General features: G+C 37.0%; 1 protein-coding gene across 13 annotated transcripts in view; it reads left to right on the top strand.

Annotated features, from left to right (window-relative positions):
- The window catches only part of MCTP1 (multiple C2 and transmembrane domain containing 1), a 522244-nt gene that overhangs the window by 221044 nt on the left and 278005 nt on the right, over positions 1 to 23195 (top strand). For all 13 annotated transcript variants that reach the window (XR_008300305.1, XM_053225150.1, XM_027037852.2 and 10 more), the window contains exon 2: positions 17075 to 17189. Coding sequence is in view for 12 of the 13 variants with exons in the window: in XM_053225150.1 (XP_053081125.1) it covers positions 17075 to 17189 (115 nt within the window). In the remaining variant the exon portion in view is untranslated. The remainder of the gene's footprint in view (positions 1 to 17074; positions 17190 to 23195) is intronic.

Here is a 23195-nt window from a genome sequence, read left to right as displayed (position 1 = left end):
AATTCAGGTTAGGGATGATGGGGCATGTACGAGGGGTGGTGGTGACAGATTTGGAAAAGAAGACAGAGTTAAGACACATTTTGGAAGTGTACTTGATGGTACTTGCTCCTGTGTCTGATGTGAAGGTTGAAGAGAAAACGGAGGAAAGGATGCTGCTGAGCAACAGGATGGACAGTGACTGCTTTTCCTGAGTGAAGGATGGGGCCAGGTGGAATGGGGTCATCCAGAGATGATGACATGTTGAGTTTGAGATGCCCATGAGATATTTGAGTAGAAATGTCAAGGAAATTGTTGGCTATGCGGGGCCTGAAACTCAGAAAAGTCTGAGCCCCAGGGTGTGGGTGTTACCTAAAGTAGTCAAAATTCGTGTACTCAGGGACAGAGTGCCAACATCAGTGTGAAGCAGGCTGAAGATCACACCCTGCGGCACTTACACCAACATTTGGAGATAGGCAGTGCTCTCTCTTCTCCTGAGTACAACTGCTCTTTCTCTGCTGTCTGCTGGAAAGGCAGAAATAGCCACGCCATCTATCCTGCTCTTTTCCTATGGCTGTGAGGAGGGAGCAAAAGGCAAGCTGAGGGCAAAGCACAAGCTAACACCCACAAGAATCCCCCCTCCTCACCCCCCCCCCGCCCCCACAGCCTTGGGATATGTGTGACATTCCTCAGATAATCCTGGCTGCCCAGGGACAAAGGAAAGGGTAAAACAAATGGTTAACTGATAGAGATCACAGTCATGCAGAACATGAGTCTCCATCAGTTTGCAACTGTCTTAATGATTTACAAGAAAAAAGCAATCTCCGGAAACCTATAGTTTCAATTTCCTTGAGCCCTAACATCACTTTCCCCTCTATAGGGTAGGGAATCTTACATAATGAGTCACCCCTCACAACCACAGTGCAGCTCTTTCTGACAACAAGTCCTGTCCCCATCCTGTAATAAAAACACCTTTCTGTGCTGAAAATGTCTCAAGGATTCTTTCCTGACCCTTGGCTTCCAAACCCCACTTCAAACATCAACAGCACATAGCAGAACACCAGCTGAATTCTACAGGAAAAATGAAATTAATTCCACTACTTGCTTCTTCTATCCCTAGGGTCCCTTTCTCTCTCACCTGTACTTAACCTCTGAACAGGCTGTCCCAGATCCTTACTCCCTGATATGGCCCCACACCACAGATAAAGTACTCGGACGGGTCCTGCCCTCCCTATTGGACATAGAATCATCCCACCTATATTCAGAGAAGGACAAGAAATCCAGGTTCCACGTTTTACCCTTAAGAACACTAAATTCTGTTGAGCTGCATAAGAAAAATCTAACAAATGGCTCTGGCAAAAAGACATTCTGTTGGAAGCCCGTGAGCAAACAGAGTTTAGCAGGCAGAACCAGAGTTGGTGAGACTACTTTAACCAGGATCATTCCAAAAGTGTATTCTCTGGTTCCTGGCTCCATGCACACAAGCCATGTCCTTTAGAATACAGCCCTTGCTAATTTCCCTAACTTACAGAGAGCACATACTAGTCAATTAGAAAATTCAAAATAAAAGTGGGTTGAGGATATGAACAGTCAGTTCACAAAAAATAAGTATAAATGGCTCACAGACACGAAAGACAGTCTACTAGTAATTAAGTGCATGCAAAACAAAAGAAGGTGCCTGTTTTAATCTGTCAGAGTGGCAAACAATTTATAATTTGTATGACAGTCAGGCAGTGTTGAAGGTATGAGTTCATGTGTTCCCGCCCAGTATCCAAAGCATTTTCACTCAGTTTCTTCCTCATCTCCAAACTTCAGAGGAAAGAAGGAAAAGGACTAAGTAGAATAATAACATCAAGGCATTGGAAGTCTGGGTAGGGATGGGAAAAGGGACACAGGTCTCAAGAAAGGGGAAACCACGCTGGCTGGTGTAGAGGAGAATGCTGGTATCAGTGGAAAGTACAGGAGAATCTGGGGGCAGATCCATGCTGAGGAGTTTTGGAGGGGGAGGAAGGCAATTTTGAGAAGAGTTAAAATAGGCTATAAGTTAAATAGGTTAAATTTAAAAATTTTGGAGAAATGCAAGTAAATAATAAAATTTCTTATTTACCTTTTGCACTGTGAATCTTTAAATGTGAGCTTCTGTAGAAGATTGGCTTATTTGAATTATCTGAGAATACCTATTTTAGGAGTGGCAAAATGGGAAACTCTCAATCACCTTTAGTGGAAATGTACATTTGTGGGTTGTTTTTGGAAGATTGGTGATTTGACAACATCTCTCAAAATTAAAAACAAAACACTTCTATCTAGCAATTCTATTGGTACGAATTCACCCATTAGATACTCAGAAACATGTACACCACAGTTTGCATAAGGTGACATTCATTGCAGCTCTGTGTGGAGGAAAGTGGGGGGAGGAGGACCTAGAAACCTAAGGATCCATCAACAAAAAGCTGATCAAATAAATTTTGGTATACACATTTAATAGAGTTCTGCTGATCTCTTAGAAAGGATAAGGTAGATCTGAATGTGCTGACATCAAAAGATTATTAGGATGTACTATATGAGAAAAGTAAAGTACACAATAATGCATGCAATATATTCATTCCTATATCTGTATCTTTTTAAGGTATGTGCCAACTTTTCTTTTTGGAGGATACTCAAGAAAATGTTAACTAGTGGTTACAATTGTGGAGAAGCAGGAGTTTGAATGGGAGATGGAAAGTTTTACTTTTTACTTTTACTTTTAAGTTCCATTTGGAGTAGTCAATCAGTGGGTATGTTTTAAAGAAATGGCACTACATGCAATGTTCCCAACTACATGTATACATTCTGGTTTGTCTTTAACAAGAGGATGGTGTGTGGGGCTATTCTTTTTTAACTCTGTTTTTTCTCACCTATCACCATCCATTAATGAGGACCCCAAGTAGGCAGCAGATTTCTGGATCTTCCAGTGTTTTCTGGTAACATGATACCATTTATATTTGCTTACTGTTCAGAACTAACAGTTTCATATGAAGCAGTTTGAATTGCCACATGTTTTACCCTTTGACCAGTGCATATCCAATACACTGAGCAATGCATTTATTGGCTTTATAAATAGACCTTATACCTATTTGATCTGGTTGTATAAACAAACTCTTTCTGGGTGGCACTGAGAAACAGGCCACTGGCTGTGAAAATAAGTGTAAGTATGCCAATTATTGATAACTGGGAACTTCTCAAAGTCCTGCAGTGAACCAACAAAAGTACCTGGTCTAATATCTCAGTTGATGAGGCAGTGAGATTCAGAACCCTAGATAATACGTGAGGTCTTCAGGCTTTCACAATTTGAACTAGCACTTCGGTAGAAAGTGAGATAGTGTGCCCCACGGGTAGCCTTTTCAACTATGAGAAAGGGGACAGACTCAGCTGAAGGCATGGAGATATAAAAGAGTTTAAAAAAAGAAATGAGCAACATTTTATTTGCAAAATGAAGGGGTGCATTTTCATCTTTGGACTCTAAAAATAATTCTATAATTATATATTCTACTTCATTGGGGAAGATGTTTTCTGCACCTTTTAGATGGAGAAAGGTATGTATAATTTCTATACAACATGAACTGATATAAAGGTGATATGTGTGATTGTATTCTATTTACTAATTATAAAGTTGTATATACACTGAATAAGACCCTTACCCTGAAATAGTATCTGGCTACTTAGTCTAGTTAATGACACCAAAAAAGTTTGACTAGAAACAAACAAACAAATGCTCTACAAATTATAGAAGGCAGAGAAAAATATTTTTTTTTCCATGAGAATGACCCTGAATCTGTTACTTAGAAATCCTGGATATTAGAAATTTAAAGTAATTTTTCTTTAACCACAGCCCATCCTTTCTTTTTGGCATGAACTTTTAGTTAAGGAAAATAATATAATTAAGGTCTGAGCAGCTAGAATTGCTGTGTAGTCTCAAATGTCTAATTTACTTTCTGATTTTTTTTTTTTTAATCTGGGAAGCGTCTGCGGAGTGGTTGAGAGCATGGGCTGTGGGTACTGGAGAGTTTGAATCCTACTTCTAGCATTTTCTAGCTGAAGCAAGTAATTCGATTTCTCTGATCCTCAATCCCCATACCTGTATTACTAGGATAATAAGAGTAAATTATTCCTTAGAGTTTTGTGCACAATAAATGAGACAATGTTTGTGCTGCATCCGTGCTAACTATGTCATCAGTTGAAATACTTTGGGTTGCAAATAACAAAAAACACAACTCAAATGGACTATAATTGTAAAGGGAATTTATTGGTTTATATAACTGGAAAATCTAGAGGTTAACTCAATGGTTTAATCAAGTCATGAGAATTTAGTGTATTTCTGTCGATCCACCTAGCCTTCCCCATTATTAACTTTATCCCAGATTAATTCCATTCAGGAACCCAAGGTGGCTGCCAGCCATTCCCACAGCTACTCCATGTTTCCTCATTCTCATCCAGGAGGAATGATTTAACCTATTTCAGCATTCTCAACCAAGACCAAAGATTTACCCTTGATTGGATGAGCTTCAGTCACATTCCTAACTCTGAACCAGTCATGGTAGTCAGGGCATTTGATTGGCCTCATCTTTGTGACATTCTCCACCCTTAAGATGAGGGGCAAGTTAGTTGCCTACAACCACACTGGTTATCAAGAGGAAATTGTGAGCTGTTGGGAGAAAAGTACCTGCTTGGATTACGTGCTTGGAAGGTAATCAGTGCATGCAGCATTGTGATCACTGTTATCCAGCCACCCCAGAAAGGACTGTCTACTGCACAGGCAGGAAGCTATCTGTGTTCCTAGATGGATACAGGGAACACATTACCCCCCAAAAACTTGTTAAAATTTCTGTTAGAGGAAGAGTAATTTCAGGAAGCACGCGTACACACACACACACACACACACATCTGCTTGCCAAGATGAATAGTATATGTTTCTGGAATAAATCAAGGCTTCCTTACACTGAATACCTATTAATGAAAAACATTTGACCATTTGGATTTTCAATTTAATGCTAAGCTATAAGGAAGTTTTAAAAAATTCAAAGTGACACCTAGCATCATTATCTATTCATATGATATCACTCAAGTTTTGGCAGTTTAGATGTCTTTTTTGCATTCAGTACTGAGAACACTTAAGCTGTTATTCACTTTGTTCTAACTATATCTTTGGAACACTTAAAGAATATAATATCAGTTAATTGAATAATTTAAACTAAGCATTTATTTTCCTTGTATTTACTTCATTACTGCAGCCAACTCTTGATCATTTCTAGAATCCACTATTTATCCATAGCAGATCCTGCTTTACTATTTATTAATCCAATAGATTTTATTTATGTATGGAAAACCCTCATAAAATTCCTTTTCTAGGACAGACTATGTGCTGAGGAGATAAAATTAACATTCCTGTGGTGACATTTTAGAATTTGAAATTTCATAAACAAATGTAAAAGCATATTGCAAAAGGAAATGGAAATATATTTCTGATTTCTGATTTTTTTTATTATTATTCATGCCTCTGCTCATAGCCCCTCACTCCCACTATAAGAATAATTGAGAATGACACACTTTCCTCAGAAAATCATGCTCAGATGAGAGCATTGCAATTCATGGATGAAAGGTTCTGAAGATGTGTGAAAACTGAGAAATGCCCATAGTTATTCCTGACAAAAGGCTTCCTACAACTTCTCAGACCTCTTTCCTTTGAAGCACTTCCTTTGTGAATGTGTCTCACAGTCTCAACTAGATACTAATACCATCTAGTTTATGTTCTTATCTGTAATTAGACTGTCATTTTAAGAGTACAAAGGTAGGCTCTAAATATTACTTTAAAAAAATGTTTATGTTGAGAGGAGCGAGAGGGTGCATGCACATGCACGTCAGTGAGGGAGGAGCAAGAGAGAGGGAGAGAGAGAATCCCAAGCAGGCTTTATGCTCAGTGCAGAGCCTAATTTGGGGCTTGATCTCATGATGGTGAGATCACAACCTGAGCTGAAATCAATAGTCAGATGCTTAACTGAGCCATCCAGGGGCCCCTAGAGTACTTTTAGATTTACAGAAAAGCTATGAAGATGGAAAAGATGGTTTCCATGTGGCCCATACCCAATTTCCCCTGTTGTTTACATATTACACTAATTAGTACATATTACATCAATTGGTACACTTGTCACAAATAATGAACCAGTTTTAATACATTAATATTAACTAAAGTCCATACTTTACTCAGACCCTTAGTTTTCACTGAAGGTCCCTTTTCTGTTCCAGGATCTCATCCAGGAGACCACATTTCACTTAGTTTCCATGTCTCTTAGGCTTCTCATGGCTGTGACAATTTTTCAAGCTTTCCTTTTTTTTGATGACTTTGGTGGTTTTGAGTAGGTTACTGGTCAGATATTTTACAGAATGTCCTTCAATTTGGGTTTGTCTGGTGTTTTCCTTACGGTTAGGCAGAGGTTGTGTATTTTGGGAGGAAGATAAAAGAGGTAAAGAGCTATTCTCATCACAGACTTTAAATGCAAAACTGTTTTAATGGTAGTCTTTGAAGGCAAAGACTATAATCAAACAGTTATATTCTCTATAACATTAATTCTTTTATGGGTATCCAGAAAGATTAAAAAATAGAAGCGTGGGAGGAAGGGAGAGAAAGAGGGAGGAATGAATGAGGGAGGAAAATGCTGAATGAGGATGAGTTAAACTTTGGGTGTTTAAGGAGTGTGGGGTTGGAGATTAATTACTAAAATTTGTTAATTTCCTGTTCAGGAAAACTACCATCTCCATGCTTTTCTCCCAAGAAAATCAAGTGTTGAAATAAAGGGAATAGTAGAGTTCATGCTATCTGGAGCTCTTTGATATTGTTTGGAAAGATCCCTATATAATTTTACCATAAAGGTTAATAGGCTATTCCCACAAAATTGATACCTGATAGAGACACTAAAATATTACTTTGATTCTTTGTTTTTTCTGGAGTTAACTTTGAGAGAAATAATACAGAAACTTGAAAGAAAGAAAGAAAGAAACCCAAATAAAAGACAAAACACTTGTGATTCACAGAAAAGAAAAAAGAGAAAGCCACAGAATTGTTCCAAAAGAAGTAGAGATATGTATTTAAGTCTAATGAGAAGCTGTGTTCATCATAAAAGCTATGAGGCTATGGGTCAACGCACTGCCAGTTTTATAGATGTGAACACAGAAAGACTAGAAGTATTTATTAGCAAAACCCCAAATATTTGCCATCAAGCATAACATCTGTTACACAAGTTCTCTCTCTTGAGTTTGTTAGAATCTCAAAAATTCAAGTCCTGTGAAACAAAATGTTTTCCTATGCATATTCCCCCACTTTTGGAAATCATAGAACTGATCTATTAAAATACTTATTGGTAAATACTTATTTAATACCTTGCCTCATGGCAAGGAAGATAACATCAATAAACAAGTTATTTATTGTACATGATGCTTTTTTTCTGACAAATCTTTCCTTCTCAGAGTTGCTCTCTTTGCTGATAGCTCTGTACTTTAATGCAGCCTGATTTTCTCTGGGGGAAGAAAAGAGTATGCCTGGGAACTCACCAAAAGACAAAAGTTCAGAAGAGTCAATACGAATAATATCTATCATGCTCTCAGTTCTGACAAATATTTTGGTGAAATAGTGAAGATAACAGTCATTCAGTAATATGGTAGCACTGAAAGCAGAGGAGTCACCCTAAGCATGATGCACTTTCTAATCTCTCATTAGGTATCCATGAACACTAACAGTAGTATATACACAGTATATATTATAATTCAAAAAAAGCAGGAAGAATCTGTTTTGTATTTGTAAATCATTTGATTCTTTACAAAGCACTATAAATTGCATTATTTTAGTTTTCACAGGCTTATTTTCTTTAATATTTATTCATTTTGAGAAAGAGTGAGAGAGAGTACAAATGGGGAAAGAGGCAGAAAAGAGAGAATCTCAAGCAGGCTCAGTGTTCAGCCTAGAGCCCCAAACGGGGCTCAATCCCAAAACCCTGGGATTATGACCTAAACCAAAATCAACAGTGGGAGGCTCAACCTACTGAGACACCCAGGTGCCCCTCACAGGCTTTTTTTTTAAAGAAGAAGAAATTGAGGCCAAAAATCTTTTCCCCCACCTCAAGAGTAAATACTGTAATTAGGTCTTGTGTACATATCTTTGTGTTTTGATTCCTGTAATCTTTCTTCTGTTTTATAAGGGGTCTCCTCACCTCCTGCCCTCAAATAACTACTTATAGTTTAATAATTTCTGACACAAGGGGATAAGTATTTTGGGCTCAAGTTAAATAGTTGACCTCACTCCTGCCCCACCTCATCAGGGTTTGCATCTGATTAACACAAAGGCAGGTTACAGGGTCTGATTCCAAAAAGGAATTGTTCTTTTGAATTGAGAAAAGAAAATCTTATTTGCTTTCCTTTTGCTCAGGATATTTTATATACTGTATGTATGGGTGGAAAAGGTTATCTGCAATAATAAAGTGAGGCTCCACAAAAGTCTATTTAGTGGACAAGTCAGGGGTGAGTAATCAGTGTTGCGGGAGTCCTGGAAAAGACATTCTGGGAGGACTGAATTTTTTACTTCTTTCAGCAGTGGTTAAATATTGCTACTTAGCGGGCTTGGAAATCTATAGGCCCATGTTGTTTGGTTTGGGCGATTGCAAAGTGAAAATCCCAGAATTAAACCCAGGGTTGTAATTCAGTTCTAAAAGAAACTGTAGAAAAACTTTGATATGACCAGATGATCAGACTTTTATGCTTAGCGTATCTTTCTGGTTAACTCATGGCTAACTTGTTAAGTACTGTAACATGTATTTCACTTCCTCTGAGATTTTTTATGGCTGTTTTTGCCCTATAATTATTAAGAGCACTCCCTTTCACTCTCCAAAGTATCTCAGCTTGAATGATAAATTATATGGTTACTGTAGCCATAAGGCTTTTTCTCCATTTCTTGCTGAAGATATTAATAAAAACATGAAGTTTTCTTGAGTTTGTAACCGCAGAGCATTGACCTTATTTGACCTGAGGGTGGTGAGCTAGCACCCCGGGGGCATCTCTTTGTGAACATCAGTGAACACTGCACAGACAGGGAGGAAGCAGAGGCATGCGACAATTTCTGTCTGTCTACAGCCTCTCTGGGCAGCTCACTTTCTCCTATATTACTGTCCTCGTGGATTTCCCCTGTTACCTGACTGCTTCCTTGTTTCTGTGCTTCTTTTGCTCATTCTTGTTGCTCTTAATCTATTCTGTTGTAAGTGCCACGACTCAGTTCACCTGTCTCGTACAAAGCCAAAGGAGGTAAGAAGGTGATCAGAGACCATAGCCAACCAGGAGCACAGAGCCCAGAGCAACTGGCTCTCAAGTCCCAGAGCCAAGTCTTCAGTGGTAATTCATAGATACTCCTGCCCATACACTGTCATACTTTACTTTGATCATTTGGTCTTTTTATATGTCCTGCTACAAAGTGACATTCTACTTTTTACTATATGTATTTTTTCCACCCCATGCTGCTGCTTAGTTATAGCACTACTCTCTTGGTTTGGGATTATACTTGGACCATCATGGCCTCTCCATTCTCTCTGTCATGGCCCCTTGGTCTTAGCAGCCACTTCTGTTTCTTCTCTTTGAATTTGAAACAAACAACCTTTGCCTAATAACATCTTTGTTAATACCAACCTATCCACTGACTAGCCTGTCTGTCCTCAGTTCAGATAACCAGCTGCAGGTCTAATCAGCTAGGAACAAGGGGCAAGAAAGTAAAATTTACATCAAGCATAAGCTGTTGCATAAGCTTATGGGACGCCCACAGGGTGGGCTGTGGATTAGTCAGACACTATGACTGACATACCTAGTGGGCTATGCCCATTTGTTGCCATGAATTTTCCCCATTCTTTGTGGTTTCTAAAATCATTTTATCAGTTGATCTCCAAATAATCAAAATGTTCCCATGGTAAGTGAATCATGGAGCTTCCCTGAATTTGGAATATATCAGTGGCTTTTGAGTTATGTTTTTGAGAATTAAGTTTTAAAAATCTTTGATTTCCATATGATGGAGATTTCACTATGCAAATATTTTCAATGTCATAGAAACTAGGAGAGATGACAAAGTAGAAATTGGTAATGACTAAGAAATCCTCAATGATGCCTGTTGATATCCTTGACAAGGTTGTTAAATTTGAAAAGTTGAAAATGTAAAAGCTTTCATGAAGTTTTAACTTTAAGTGGATTTTGTTGATAGACAAAGTTAGAGCTGCACTGAGCAAGGCCTGAGTGTATGAAACACATATGGAATGACTTAGCCAATCTATAAGCCACTGGGCATGCCAATACTAGGAGCATTCAAGAAAATCTCCTAGAATGCAGACATTCTTCTCCTTCCCTGTGCACTGCTACTTCCTATTGATAATAATGATCAACCAGCCCAGCTAACAGAGTAACCCCATTTTTTGCCTATAATGAAAACTTCAAAAGGGCAAGGTGGCACTCTCAACTTTTTATCCATCAGCACCATTATATCTTGTGGTGGAAGCTTTCTCTACTGAAGTTAAAAGGCCTCCTAAGCAGCAGAGCTCAAAGTAACAGGGACTCTCATATTGATTCCTCAACATATTTCACAGGTGTTTTATGATATACGTTTTCATAGTCTGTAAATTCTTTGTACATAAGCCTTCTCAAAGACTTGCTTTTATAATTAGCACAATTGATCAAGCTAGGCTGCCTATTGAAATCGTCTGAGGACTGTAAGAAAAAATACTGCTCCCTGGGTCCCACCCCCAGAGTTGCTGGGTGCCTAGCCAAAGCCCTCAAGGTTGAGAACCATTAATCTGTATAAAATGAGGGAAAGAGGGGTTGGATATGAGGAAATTTGACATCATCATGGATAGTACTGGCCCACTTCAAGCAAGCCGGGAGTATAGAGGAAGGTCTTCTGCAAAAATGGTGGCTAGGTGAAGTAGACATGTGTGCTCTGGAGGTAATCCTTCCAAATGCTTTCTTTCAAATTCTCAGAGTCCCTCCCTTCCACACTCTTTTTCTGACTTTCCCATAAGTGACCTGATAAAGTTCTGACTTCTTTAAAATTTACAACTCCAAACACTGCAGCTACTTTTTGGTTTCAACAGTCCCAAAACTTTGACTGAGTGTTGTCATAGAAACCTCCCTAATCCTCTAACTGTGCCTAGACTCTGAATTTCAGACTTTGAGCTACCCATTTATTTTACATTCCCACCAAAGGGGGAATTTATTCTAACCAGTATTTATTACTTTTTTTTTAAATAATAGCCATCCTAAAATGCATACTGTGATATCTCATTATGGTTTTGATTTGCGTTTCACTGATAGGGATGTTGAGCGCCTTGTCATATATTTGTTGACCATTTGTATGGCTTCTTTGGAGAAATGTATGTTCAGCTATTTGCTCAACTTTTAATCAGTTTGTGTGTTTTTTTGCTATTGAGTTGTATGAGTTCCTCATATATTCTGTATATTAATGCCTTATCAGGTATATGGCTTATAAATATTTTTCCCATTCCATAGGTTGTCTTTATTTTGTTGATTTCTACTTTTGCTCTTCAAAAGATTTTTAATTTGATGTTGTCCCCCTAGTCTATTCCTGCTTTTGTTTCCTGTGCTTTTGGTGTCATATCCAAAAATTCATTGTCAAAACCAATATCAAGGAGCTTTTTCCCATGCTGTGTTTTTTCTGGTAGTTGTACAACTTCAAGTCTTATACTTAAGTCTTGAATCTGTTTTGAGCTGATTTTCACATATGGCATAAGATGAGGGTCTAATTTCATTCCTTTGCATGTGGATATCCATTTTTAACAGCAACATGTACTAAAAAGGCTATATTTTCTCCACTTTGTGTTTTTTGTTCCTTTACAGAAGGTTAGTTGACCATGGGTTTCATCTCTGATGTGTGGGTTTCTTTCTGGGCCTTTTATCTTGTTCCATTGATTTATGTGTCTATTTTTATGCCTGTACCTTACTGTTTTGATCAGTGTAGCTTTGTAGTATAGTTTGAAATCAAGAAGTGTGATGCCTCCACATTTGTTCTTTCTCAAGGTTGTTTTGACTCTGTGGGGTCCTTTGTGGTTCCACATGATCCAGCAATCCCACTCCTCGGGATTTAAGCAAAGGAATTTAAGTCAAGATCTCAAAGAGGTAACCACATTCCCATGTCTATTATAGTATTCATAATAACCAAGATATGTCCAACTTAAGTTTCCATTGATGGATGAATGGATAAAGGAAAATTTTTGTATACATATAATAGATATAATAGAATAACATCCTGCCTTAAAAGCAATGAAGGAAAATCATCCATGTATGATAATATGTGGGAACCTGGACAACATTATGCTAAGTGAAATAAGCCAAACATAGAAAGACAAATACTGAATGATCTCACTTACATGTAGAATCTAAAACAGTCAAACTTGTAAAAGCAGAGAATGGTGATTTCCAGGGCCTAGGAGGAGGGGAAAATGGGGACGAATGGTCAAAGGGTACAAAGTTTCAGTTATACAGGATGAATAAATTCTGGAGATCTGCTGTACAGCATAATGCCTTTGGCTAATAATACTGTATTGTATACTTAAAATTGTCTAAGAGGGTAGATCTTCAATTAAGTATTCTTACCACAAACCATAACAATAATGGTAATAATAATAATAAAGGAGGTGGGAGAAAACTTTTGGAGGTGCTGGGTTTGTAGTCTTGATGGTGGTGATGATTTCAAGTTGTTTATTGAATATGTATAGCTTTTTCTACATCCAATCATACCTCAATAAAGTAGTTTAAAAATAGCAACTAAGTGTGGAGCATGACAGTTTAGGGAAGGGAAAAATATATTTGAAGTTCCTATAATAGTCACTATAGAAATGTTAAATTTGAAAAAAAAAAAAAAAGGTTTTTAAAATGACTGTTTTAGAGCTGTATATGTACCTAACACTTCAGATACATCTTTCCTAATACCTTTTAACATTCCATGACTTAAGATACTTTACAATAAACAATTATATTTCTAGTATGTCTGTATATAATCGGCCTACCAATTTTCTTTTTGGAACCATCTCAGTGAGCCTGAGGAGAGATGACTCTCTAGATCTGCTTAAGTTCTTGACCACCTTCTTTCAGGGAGTTGGAGGTATCCTTGGAAGCTGACGCCATGGTGGCTTGAAGCTTGCTTCTCATCTCACACTGCTGGCACACCATTCTCTCAGGGGTTCAGCTCAGACTTCCGTGTGACTCATCCATCCATTTCCCATATCTCCCACATCTTGTCAGTTGACAAATTCAGTTGATTGAATCTCTTCAATATCTCTCAAATTTACTTTTATTTCCATTACCACTGACCAGATCAGGCCCTTGTGACTTAAACTGGACTGTTATAAAACCTGTTAAATAATGTCTATCTCGACAGGATTTTTCTTCTCTTTTCTATCCTATGGAGAGAAAAGGCCTGGTTTTGATTATTTCTGAAATCTAAGCACTTACTCCAGAGCAGATAGGCAATAAATGTTTGTTAAATGAGGCCTGGTTTTAGTGCTTCCTCTCTTTAAAACCTGGGATGGTTTCATGTTGCCCATGGGTTGAAACTCCTGTCAGCCTGGAGTCAATGCACATCAGCCTTCCTTTACACCTTATTTCTCACACAGTTTAGTGATGTACCCTCTGGTGACTATTCACCTTGGGCTCTCACTGATTTTCCCATCTTCCCTTCTTTTAAATCTTCACTAGTCAAAGTCCTACCCATATTTTCACACCCTACTCCATTGTCATGTCTCTGAAGGCACCTCAGATTTTTCTCACGTAATAAATTGGTCTTTCTTTCCTGCTGTCCCAGTGACTAAATAATTCCATTATAGTACAGTCTGTCTTTAATTACAGCTCTTGAGTGGATAGGGTTTCTTTATAAGAGCCAATTTTGATTAGTTGGTAATGGCAGCCTATATCACTATATACTAAAAAAGGTTTCTGATGGTATACTTAGTTTTCTTTGGCACAGAAGGTCCAAAAACAGATCAGATGCCACCCATGGTCATAGAAAAAGAGAGGAAATAAACTGCCTATGAGTAGCCAACTTTGTTTTTTACCCCCATGTGTGTATCTACTCAGCCAGATCGTATGTCCTTAAAGACATCTTTCTCTTTTCATTGCCTCTGTCACAATTTGTGTTCAATTTGATTCTTAAACACTCTATTCGCTGATTTTAAAAGTTTACAATCTAAAGTGGCAAATATGACATTTGATATAGAATGTGATAACGGACAAGAAAGATATAAAGGCTAATAAAATGGCCCTGGAAGACTGTGTAGGAAGACAAGACATGGAGAGCAAGAGGGGAAAGGCAGGTATCTATTCAAAGGAAATGAAATCAGTATCTTGGAGAGAGATCTGTATTCCCATGTTCATTACAGTATTATTCACAATAGCCAAGATACAGAAACAACATAAATGTTTGTCATCATGTGAATGGATAAAGAAAATGTGATAAACACACACACACGCGGGCGCGCACGCGCGGAGGAAAATTATTCAGGCTTTAAAAAGCCAGTAAATAGAAGTCCAGTGAAGCTATCTCTTAAACTTGGTGTTAAATTCTAAAAGAGCAAAAGTGAGAAACCTAATATAACTAAAATTACCTTTGAAACTTCCTTAATTTGCCCATATAGTATAATATACATTTCAAAATATTATACCAGGTACTCTATAAATAATTAACTCTAAACTTCAAGACACACTGGAAAGAACAATGAAAACTACAAAATATACAGTGATCTGAGCATTCAAACTTTTCTGCCTTTGAAGTACCTATCAAAATACTACAGGAGGATGCTAGAAAATGTCTCCTTTCCCATAGATTTTATTCTATTTCTGAGAAAGTGGTAAATCTATCTATATTTAATATTTATTGATTGGCTTGTTTAGTTTGAAATTATGTATGTACAAGAGCCTAATGAAAGGCTTGGAATGTACTTGGAGCTTAACAGATGTTTGCTGGATTTGAATTTAAATCTTGCTTATTAATTAGACCCATATACAAACTTTTTTGAAAAGTTGTTTAGAAGACCTTGATTGGCTTCCTGTCTTTCGAAGTTGGCATCTTCTGTGTGGCGCAGTGAACAGCTCTCAGTCTTGCCATTTATAGTAGTTTCAAGACACCCTACCCTAGTTCTGGAAATGTGTATTAAAGGGAGATAACGTTTTTTGCCCTCCAAACTTGAAAAATAACATCCTATGCTGACTAGCATCTGGGAAATAGGCAGTCTTGTATACTTTCAATAGTAGTATGAACTATTTAAACTTTTTTTTTGGAAAAATTCATCCTATGAGTGAAATAAAAGCACAAGTCCTTGTAGTAGCAACTACTGAAACCAGCTCCTAATCAATAGAGAAATCATGGTACTCCCACACTATGTAAAATGATATACCTAAAAAAAAAAAAACAGAATAAAAAACCTAAATATATCTGTATGTGGGATTAGCAAAGCACCCATGACTTTTTTAAGTTAAATAAATTGTGAAATAATAGACAAAAATATAATACTGTCTTTGTTAAAATAAAAACAAAAAACTGAAAACTCAGTCAAAGAAAAATAAACCCATATGTGTATGTGTTTGTATAAACCCTTCAAAAGTATGGAAGGGTGTACTCTAAATTATTATAATCAGTAACCCCAAGGAGGTGGGCAAATGGATGTTTGAGGGAAGACCAACACACTCATTTCACCCTTGTTCCTCTGTTGTTTGAAGGCATGATTCAAAATAGTGGTGTTAAGAATTAAAAGAAAAAGACAACTGGGAGATGTAATGGGGGTGGAAATGGAGTGGGTGGGATTTGGCAACTTTCTGAACACGGTAGAGAGGGAAATGAAGAAGTCAAGGAGACTCTGTTGATTTCCAGCCTGAGCCACTGTGAGAATAGTGCTGTCATACATAGGAACAGGGATACCATGAGAAGAAGTGGAATCTTTTTTATTGTTACCAGAGGAGAGATGAAGACTTGTCAAAGATGTGCTGCTTCTTATTTTAAATGATAATTTCTCCTATAGGAAAGCTTTCTTCTTGGTCTTGAAACATTAAAAAAAAGCTGCATTATAGTATTGCATATGAAATATAGAACTTAAAGAGCCAGACTGGTGTCTAAAATTTTACCTTATCCATGCATATTATTCCAAAACAAAAGAATTTTTCTTTTTGTATTAGAAGAAAAATTATAGGAATTTAAAATCATTTTGAATGTGTAAAGAAAAGTAAGTTTTCCTATTGTATTCAAAGTGGCATAAAATATAAAATATGACCAATCAATTTTTACTGTTTCTTTTGTGTTGTTTCAATATAGCTATTCCTCTTACAAGTGTTTATTTTACTTAATGCCTGTAAATTAATAGTATATTGTTACTGAAGTTATTCTCTATGGGTAGCCTTGCAGAAATTTTTAGTTCTAGAAATAGCTTGTGCACTTGAACTTCTATTCCATAGCAAGCAGCATTAGAAATTCAGCCCCCCTGAGAATTTATTTCTTGCAAATACTGTCAAAATGCTAGGTGAATTTATTTCTGTATAATTATATCATATTTTACGTTGGAATTGAAAAAAAGGTGTGTAATCCATCAGTATGACCCTTTTGCACAGATAAATGAGTCACCACAGTTGCCTGAATAGATCATTTTCATTTTCAGCTCACTTGTATGGAAATCAACTGCTCTTGCATACCTTTATTCTCCATTCATCACAGATTGTATTTTTATCTCAGACACTATTCCTATGTTAGTCTTCCTTGGTTGAATTATGTGGGGCTTTCCATGGGGAATGTTTTCCTGTTATATTTGTTATCTGTAATCTGAGTTAAAACAAGAATTCCTGTAAGTGTCATGTTTTTATTTTGATCTAAATAATTTCATGAATTTAAAAACCTTCACAGAACTGGGTGACTATGACATGTGAATGCACAAGATGATTTATTTGATTGACTAATTTTAACAACTTGCGTGAAGCTGCATATGGTCCCCCACTGAAGGAAATAGGAAACATATTAAATTTAATATTTTGCATAATTCTTGTTTTTCAGAAAATAAATACTGCTGGAACCAGTAATGCAGATGTCCCCTTGCCTGATCCCGGAATGTACCAACTGGACATTACCTTAAGAAGGGGTCAAAGTTTAGCTGCCCGAGATCGAGGAGGTAAGAACATAAGAACAACGTCACCTGGAAACTTATCCTAAATTTTTGACAGATTCTGTTTTCCTTATGGTTGCTTAAGTTAAAAAAATCAACTATAATTTTATAATTTTCAGAAGGTTGTGTTCAACAATATGGCTTGAAGCTTTATTTGACTCCTGTGACCATGGAGCAAGAGGTTATGATACAAATCAAAAACTCCTACACTGGCCCTGACCCAGACAGCATGGTTCCTACCAAATTGCTGACAAATTAGACTCTTCCTTATATATTATCAGTGACATAATTGGTTAGTAGATGAAGCACATATTTGGAGCCATATCAGAAGTGAACTTTTGGCAGACCTGAAATTGTTGTTGCTGCATAGATTTGCATAGCTGCATCTGCTAAAACTGCAGAACCCAGAACTAAAATTTCACCAAAACTTTGGAGATTCCCACAGGTGATTTTCTGAGGCTTCGTTGGACCTGGCAATAATCTCATAGTAGGTCTTTGTAGGCCACAATGAAAGAACAGAAAAGGAAAATTGTCTTTAGTTTCTGGATTCCAAATCTCAAGGCAGTCTCCTGGGGAACTAGCTTGAGCTACATTAGGGATTCCTTGAACCCAAATTAAAGGCAGCACCAGGGATGGACCCTAACTAGACTTGGATCATCCTTTTCATATTTTGAAATACCAGCCATTCAAAATGTGGAGACCTGAGTGCCCTGAGGACTCACAATTCCAAAGGAAGCTGAATTTAAGTTTAACTCCTCCAATAAGGAAGGAGGCTCCTCCAGTAAGCCTCTAACAGGCGTCAGACAACCTGAAGAGGTTTCCTGGCATCATGCAGTGTTGTTTTCTCTTCCCACCCTATTTGACGTACACACTTAGGATGTGGAAGGAACCAAATTAGGACAATAGCTTATAATATCTACATCCCATCTCTATAAGAACAAAATAGAGAAAATAATTTAGTATAATAATGGGCTTTTTAAGACCAGAAACTATATATAACTAATCGATTTGATTTTTGAATAAAAACTAGTAAATATCAGAACATTCTTAAGGAATGAAGGTGTATTGGAAATATAGAATTTTAATACATTTAATTTTCAAAATTAACCATCCAGTTAAGTAGCTGAGGACACATTTTTATTGAATTTAACTGCTTGTCTCAAAAGCAGTTACAATTAGATTAGAGAAAGAAAATAATGCTATTAACATAGTATTATTTTGTTGTATATATTTATGCAACTTGTTTTTAGTTTTCAGAGTATTCTTAATTACATTGCATCATTTGATTTAAAATAGAATTGAATCAGTCATCAGGAGATCAAATTTTTAGTTCTAGTTATGCACTCCCAACAATATTAAATACATGTGTAAATAATTATTTAATACAACATTGTCTGTAACTATAAAATGCCCATAAATAGGAACGGTGGTTAAATAAACCATGGTACATCTACATGATCAAATACTATGCAGCTATAAAGTAAAGAATAAGGAAATTATCTAGGAATTGATATGAAAAGAGTTGAAGGATATATTATTAAGTGACAAAGCAAAATATGAAAGATTACTGATAGTATGGAATATAAGAAAGGAGGGAGTATAAGAAATTATGCATTATCTGGTCATTTGTTCAAAAAGAAATATCAGAAGTAAAATCCAGAAGCTAATGAGATTGGTAACATACATAATATGGGTAAGGACAGGTGTTAAGAATGAGGGATGGGAATGGGATAAAAATGGTGAGGAAGAAGTTACTGTTCTTTGAGTAAACCTTGTTATTATGGCAGTATTTCAGATCCAGTTAACTAGATAAATAAGTAAGTATCTATTAGGATGTGGGAGGAACCCAAAATTAATTGTAACTATAATCATACCTTATGGGGATGAAGAATAAAACAACTAATCTAAGTGATCATGTAAAACAGTGTTTGGATTATACACCATAAAATTCAAGACAAAAAACACTATACATGATCTACCTTACAGCATGACTGCCAATTCTGAAACTACTTGATATGTGTAATAGGACTGAACAAGTAAGTAAATATATTATACATAATGAGAGCCAGGTTTTCCACTGTTGGAAAAAGAAGTTATAAAAATAGAACAAGAGAAAGATGGAATGAACCTTCTGGTGTTAGAAAGGCATCAGCATGAACTAATGGTTTTAATATGTATCACTAATAGTTTTTAATATGTAAATGGTTTCTAATAGAGATTAAAATGGATAGAAGTGTGTGTGTGTGTGTGTGTGTGTGTGTGTGTGTGTTTCCTACATCTGTTTGCTGACAGGGCCTAGAAGCAATTCCAAATGTGTAATGGCAGACAAGCAATCGACATACCATTGGGTCCAGATTTTGGTTTCTAAATACAGTTTCCCTAATAAAAGTAAGCAGGGCTCCTATAGAAATGGTTGATTGCAGATCCAGGGCAAGGAAAGTACAAGATGAGCATGGAATATTTTGCAGTCCCAGACAGTAAGGAAGTAATAAAAAATTGATGGCATGATGTCAAAACAACATAGAAGCCAACTTAAAAGAGCAGCTCCTAGTAATCAAAACTTGGACAATTTCAGCAACAAAATGAATGATGGTAATAATGAATTCTAACCCATCAAATAATATAATATCAATATCTATGAATTCATGCTGGTAAGTAAATAACTGAATACATAAGGAAGCAGGGGAGCAGGTACAGCCTTTCCTTATGGCATAATTCCAACAAACAACTGTAGAAAGGAAAATAGGAATAGAAAATTGCGTTTTAACGAACACCACAGTAACATGTTGCAGGCAAAAATCAATAGATGCCACAATTATATGTGCGAAATTATGATGAGAAATAGGATATTTGCATCATTTCAAGGTATTTCTCAACAATAGACATATGAGTTACAAAGGAAGAATAGTAACTTTCCAGTGGAGAAACTTGGAAGACACCACCTAACCCAAGTGGATTGAGACAGACACGGACCCCTGGTATTTGCATTGACAAAGGCTCATCCTTTCTGTAACACTCTTGTTAACAATGCATAACGTCAATGTGATTGTGAGAAAACATAAGGCAAACTCTGGCAATATATGATGCTAGTTACCTGAACAGAGTAGCAGCTACCCTTTGGACAGGGTGCACACAGTCTTGCCCCACCGTTCCGTGTCTCCACGGATCTCAGCATGGATGGCACTGTCCACACACTGTCATTCTTATAGTTGCAAATTATTCTGTATGGTTGTCTCTGCCAAAAATAGGAAGTTTTTCAAGGTAGAACAAGAGGACCATGTTCTTAAGAAAAACAGGAAAGAAAATACTTTGTGGAGGTGAAGAATATCCCAAAGTGTTTAAAATGCGAACTCCAATCCAGCTTCACTGTTTTACTTACTTGGCCTGGCATTTATGAGGTTTTTATTGACTACATGTGAGAAGAGATATTTAAACAAAGGAAACAACCTGAGTTAAGTATTGGATTGATTAAAATTTATCTTAGACACACCTGTGAATTACAGGTGTGTTAAGCATGTGATTGGATAGGTCATATTGGGTCACTTTAAACTTGTGAATTTTGTACAGATAATTTATACATACAGGACAGTTAGATGGAGATAGATAGTTTGAAGTGAGAAAACAAGCGAAGAAACACTGTAGGCATGTGGGAACATAGTCTTGAGGGCCTCATCTGGAATTATGGATGTGGAAATGGAGAAGGAAAGGAAAATGTGAGAGGCCCTCCAGAGGAAGTCTGCTAGCACCTGAGGTCAAATGGCTGAGGGAGTTCAGAAAAACCTTTGAGATTTAAGGATGATCGTACCTGGGAGCCATGTGGATTTTGGAAAAAGGTGAATGTCAGCAAAAATATTTGTATAACTATTAGAACTAACAGAAATTGTACTCTTATCATTTATTGCATTGATGCCCTTACCAACTGCCCATCAAAACCAAAATACCTGTGCCCCCTCTGTTACATATCACCCATGCACAGAATAGCAGAGTGGGAAAACTCACTTCACTGTCACCAACACCACTAGAATATTGTTTGAACTTTTCATCTCCAGAATCTTCCTTCATAACATAATTGGCACTGAGTTAGGCTCAGCAGTCAGAACTGGCCATCATTCTTCTTACAATGCTACTGCCTCTTGCTAGGTTTTATCTTCTCTGCTTTAAGCAGTTTAATGAACTAGAAACACATGATCTTGAAGAGTCGGACAGACATAATTTCAAAACCAAGCTCAACATTTTATTAGCTCTGTGATTTTGAGTGATATGTGTAATCTCTCTGCTGAAGTTGTATGGGTCCAGAGTTAGCAAACAAAAATACAGGATGCCTCATTAAGTTTGAATTTCAGGTAAGCAACACATTATCTTTTAGTAGAAATGCATCGCATCTAATCCACAATATAATGAATATAGATAATAATATCATACCATACATAATGTAGTAAGTATTGCTATAATGGCAACATATGACAATTTATAAATGTATCAGAGTAACAAGCTGAATACCTCAAACTTACACAGTATTACATGTCAATTTATTCAATAAAAAATTAATAAAAATTTCTTAACTTCATCTCACACTACTTGGGACATACTTTACTAAAATGTTGCATATTGTTTATCTGAAATTTCAGTTTTAACTGAATTCCTTATTTTAGCTGGCAGCCTTGTGACAATCATCATGTCTAGTTATTATTAGAACAATGCTATTTATATTTTGATTGGACTGGGTTTTTCGGGACCAAATTATAATCTAGCACATTTGAATGTAATGTCTTGACAGGATTATTTGTATTGTTAGAAAAGGGAGAGAGAGTAATCTGTGTACTTAAGTCTGGTGCTAGCAATTCTCTCCAATGTTATTTCTTGTGATTTGTACCATGGAAGAGGTATTAATTTTCTAGGGCTGATTTTACAAATTAGCACAAACTTGGTGGCTTAAAACAACAGAGATTTATTACCTCTCAGCTCTGGAGTCCAGGAGTCAAATAGTCCAAGGCAATACTCCCTCCAGAGGCTCTCGGGAAAAATTCTTCCCTGCTTCCTCTGGTTCCTGTTGACTCCAGGGATCCCTTGCGCTTTGGCAGCATCACTCTGATCTCAGCTTCCATCCTTACATGGTAGCCCCCTCTGTGTCTCTAAGTCTCAAATCCCTCCCTGCTTTCTCTCTCATAAGGACTGTCATTGGATTTAGGGCCTAACCTAAATCCAGGATGATCTCATCTGAAGATTAGTACCTTCAGTACATCTACAAAGCCCCTATTTCCAAATAAGGTCACCTTTACAAGTATCGGGGTTAGGACTGAGACATATCTCTGGGAGAACCCAAATCAACCCACGATAGAGGACAACTGATTCTCTTCAAATATTACGAACAAATTTAAATACTCAAAAAAGTGGGGCGGTGCACCTGGGTGGCTCAGTCGGTTAATTGTCAGACTTCGGCTCAGGTCATGATCTCATGGTTCTTGGGCCCGAGCCCCACATTGGGCTCCGTGCTGCCAGCTTGGAGACTGCCTAAGATTCTCTCTCCCTCTCTGCACCTCACCACTCATGCTTTCTCTCTCTCTCAAAAATAAGTAAATAAACTTAAAAAATAAATAAAAATTTAAGAATTAAAAAAAGGTTTTAAAAAGTGATCCATGTTTTACTGTCACCCAAACAAGGTCTTAGAACTAAACTATGGCATATAACAAATTCAATGAGGCATTAGATCATCTGCAAAAAAAAAAAGTGATCAACAGAAACTTGTTTATTGTGATTGTTATTTATAACAATGTTAGAAATCCCTGCCCTGAGTAGAGTTCGAGAAATCCAGTCCCTCCACTCTGTGAGTCTGATGTGTCACTGCCAAAGGAAAGTTTCCAAGTCTTGTGAGAACAGTGTTATCAGGTTGGATTAAAGATTACAGAAACCTGGGGGATGGGAAAGGCTTTAGAAGGTTTCCCCCTGCAAGCTTCATTTTTCTCACAGCTTAGTGAAAGATCACTCATTGAGAACTGATATCAGTTATAAGAT

The sequence above is a fragment of the Acinonyx jubatus genome, chromosome A1 (assembly GCF_027475565.1).
Source record: "Acinonyx jubatus isolate Ajub_Pintada_27869175 chromosome A1, VMU_Ajub_asm_v1.0, whole genome shotgun sequence".
Taxonomy (NCBI): domain Eukaryota; kingdom Metazoa; phylum Chordata; class Mammalia; order Carnivora; family Felidae; genus Acinonyx; species Acinonyx jubatus.
Note: the sequence above shows the minus strand (reverse complement) of the source record. Positions and strands in the feature narration are given on the sequence as shown.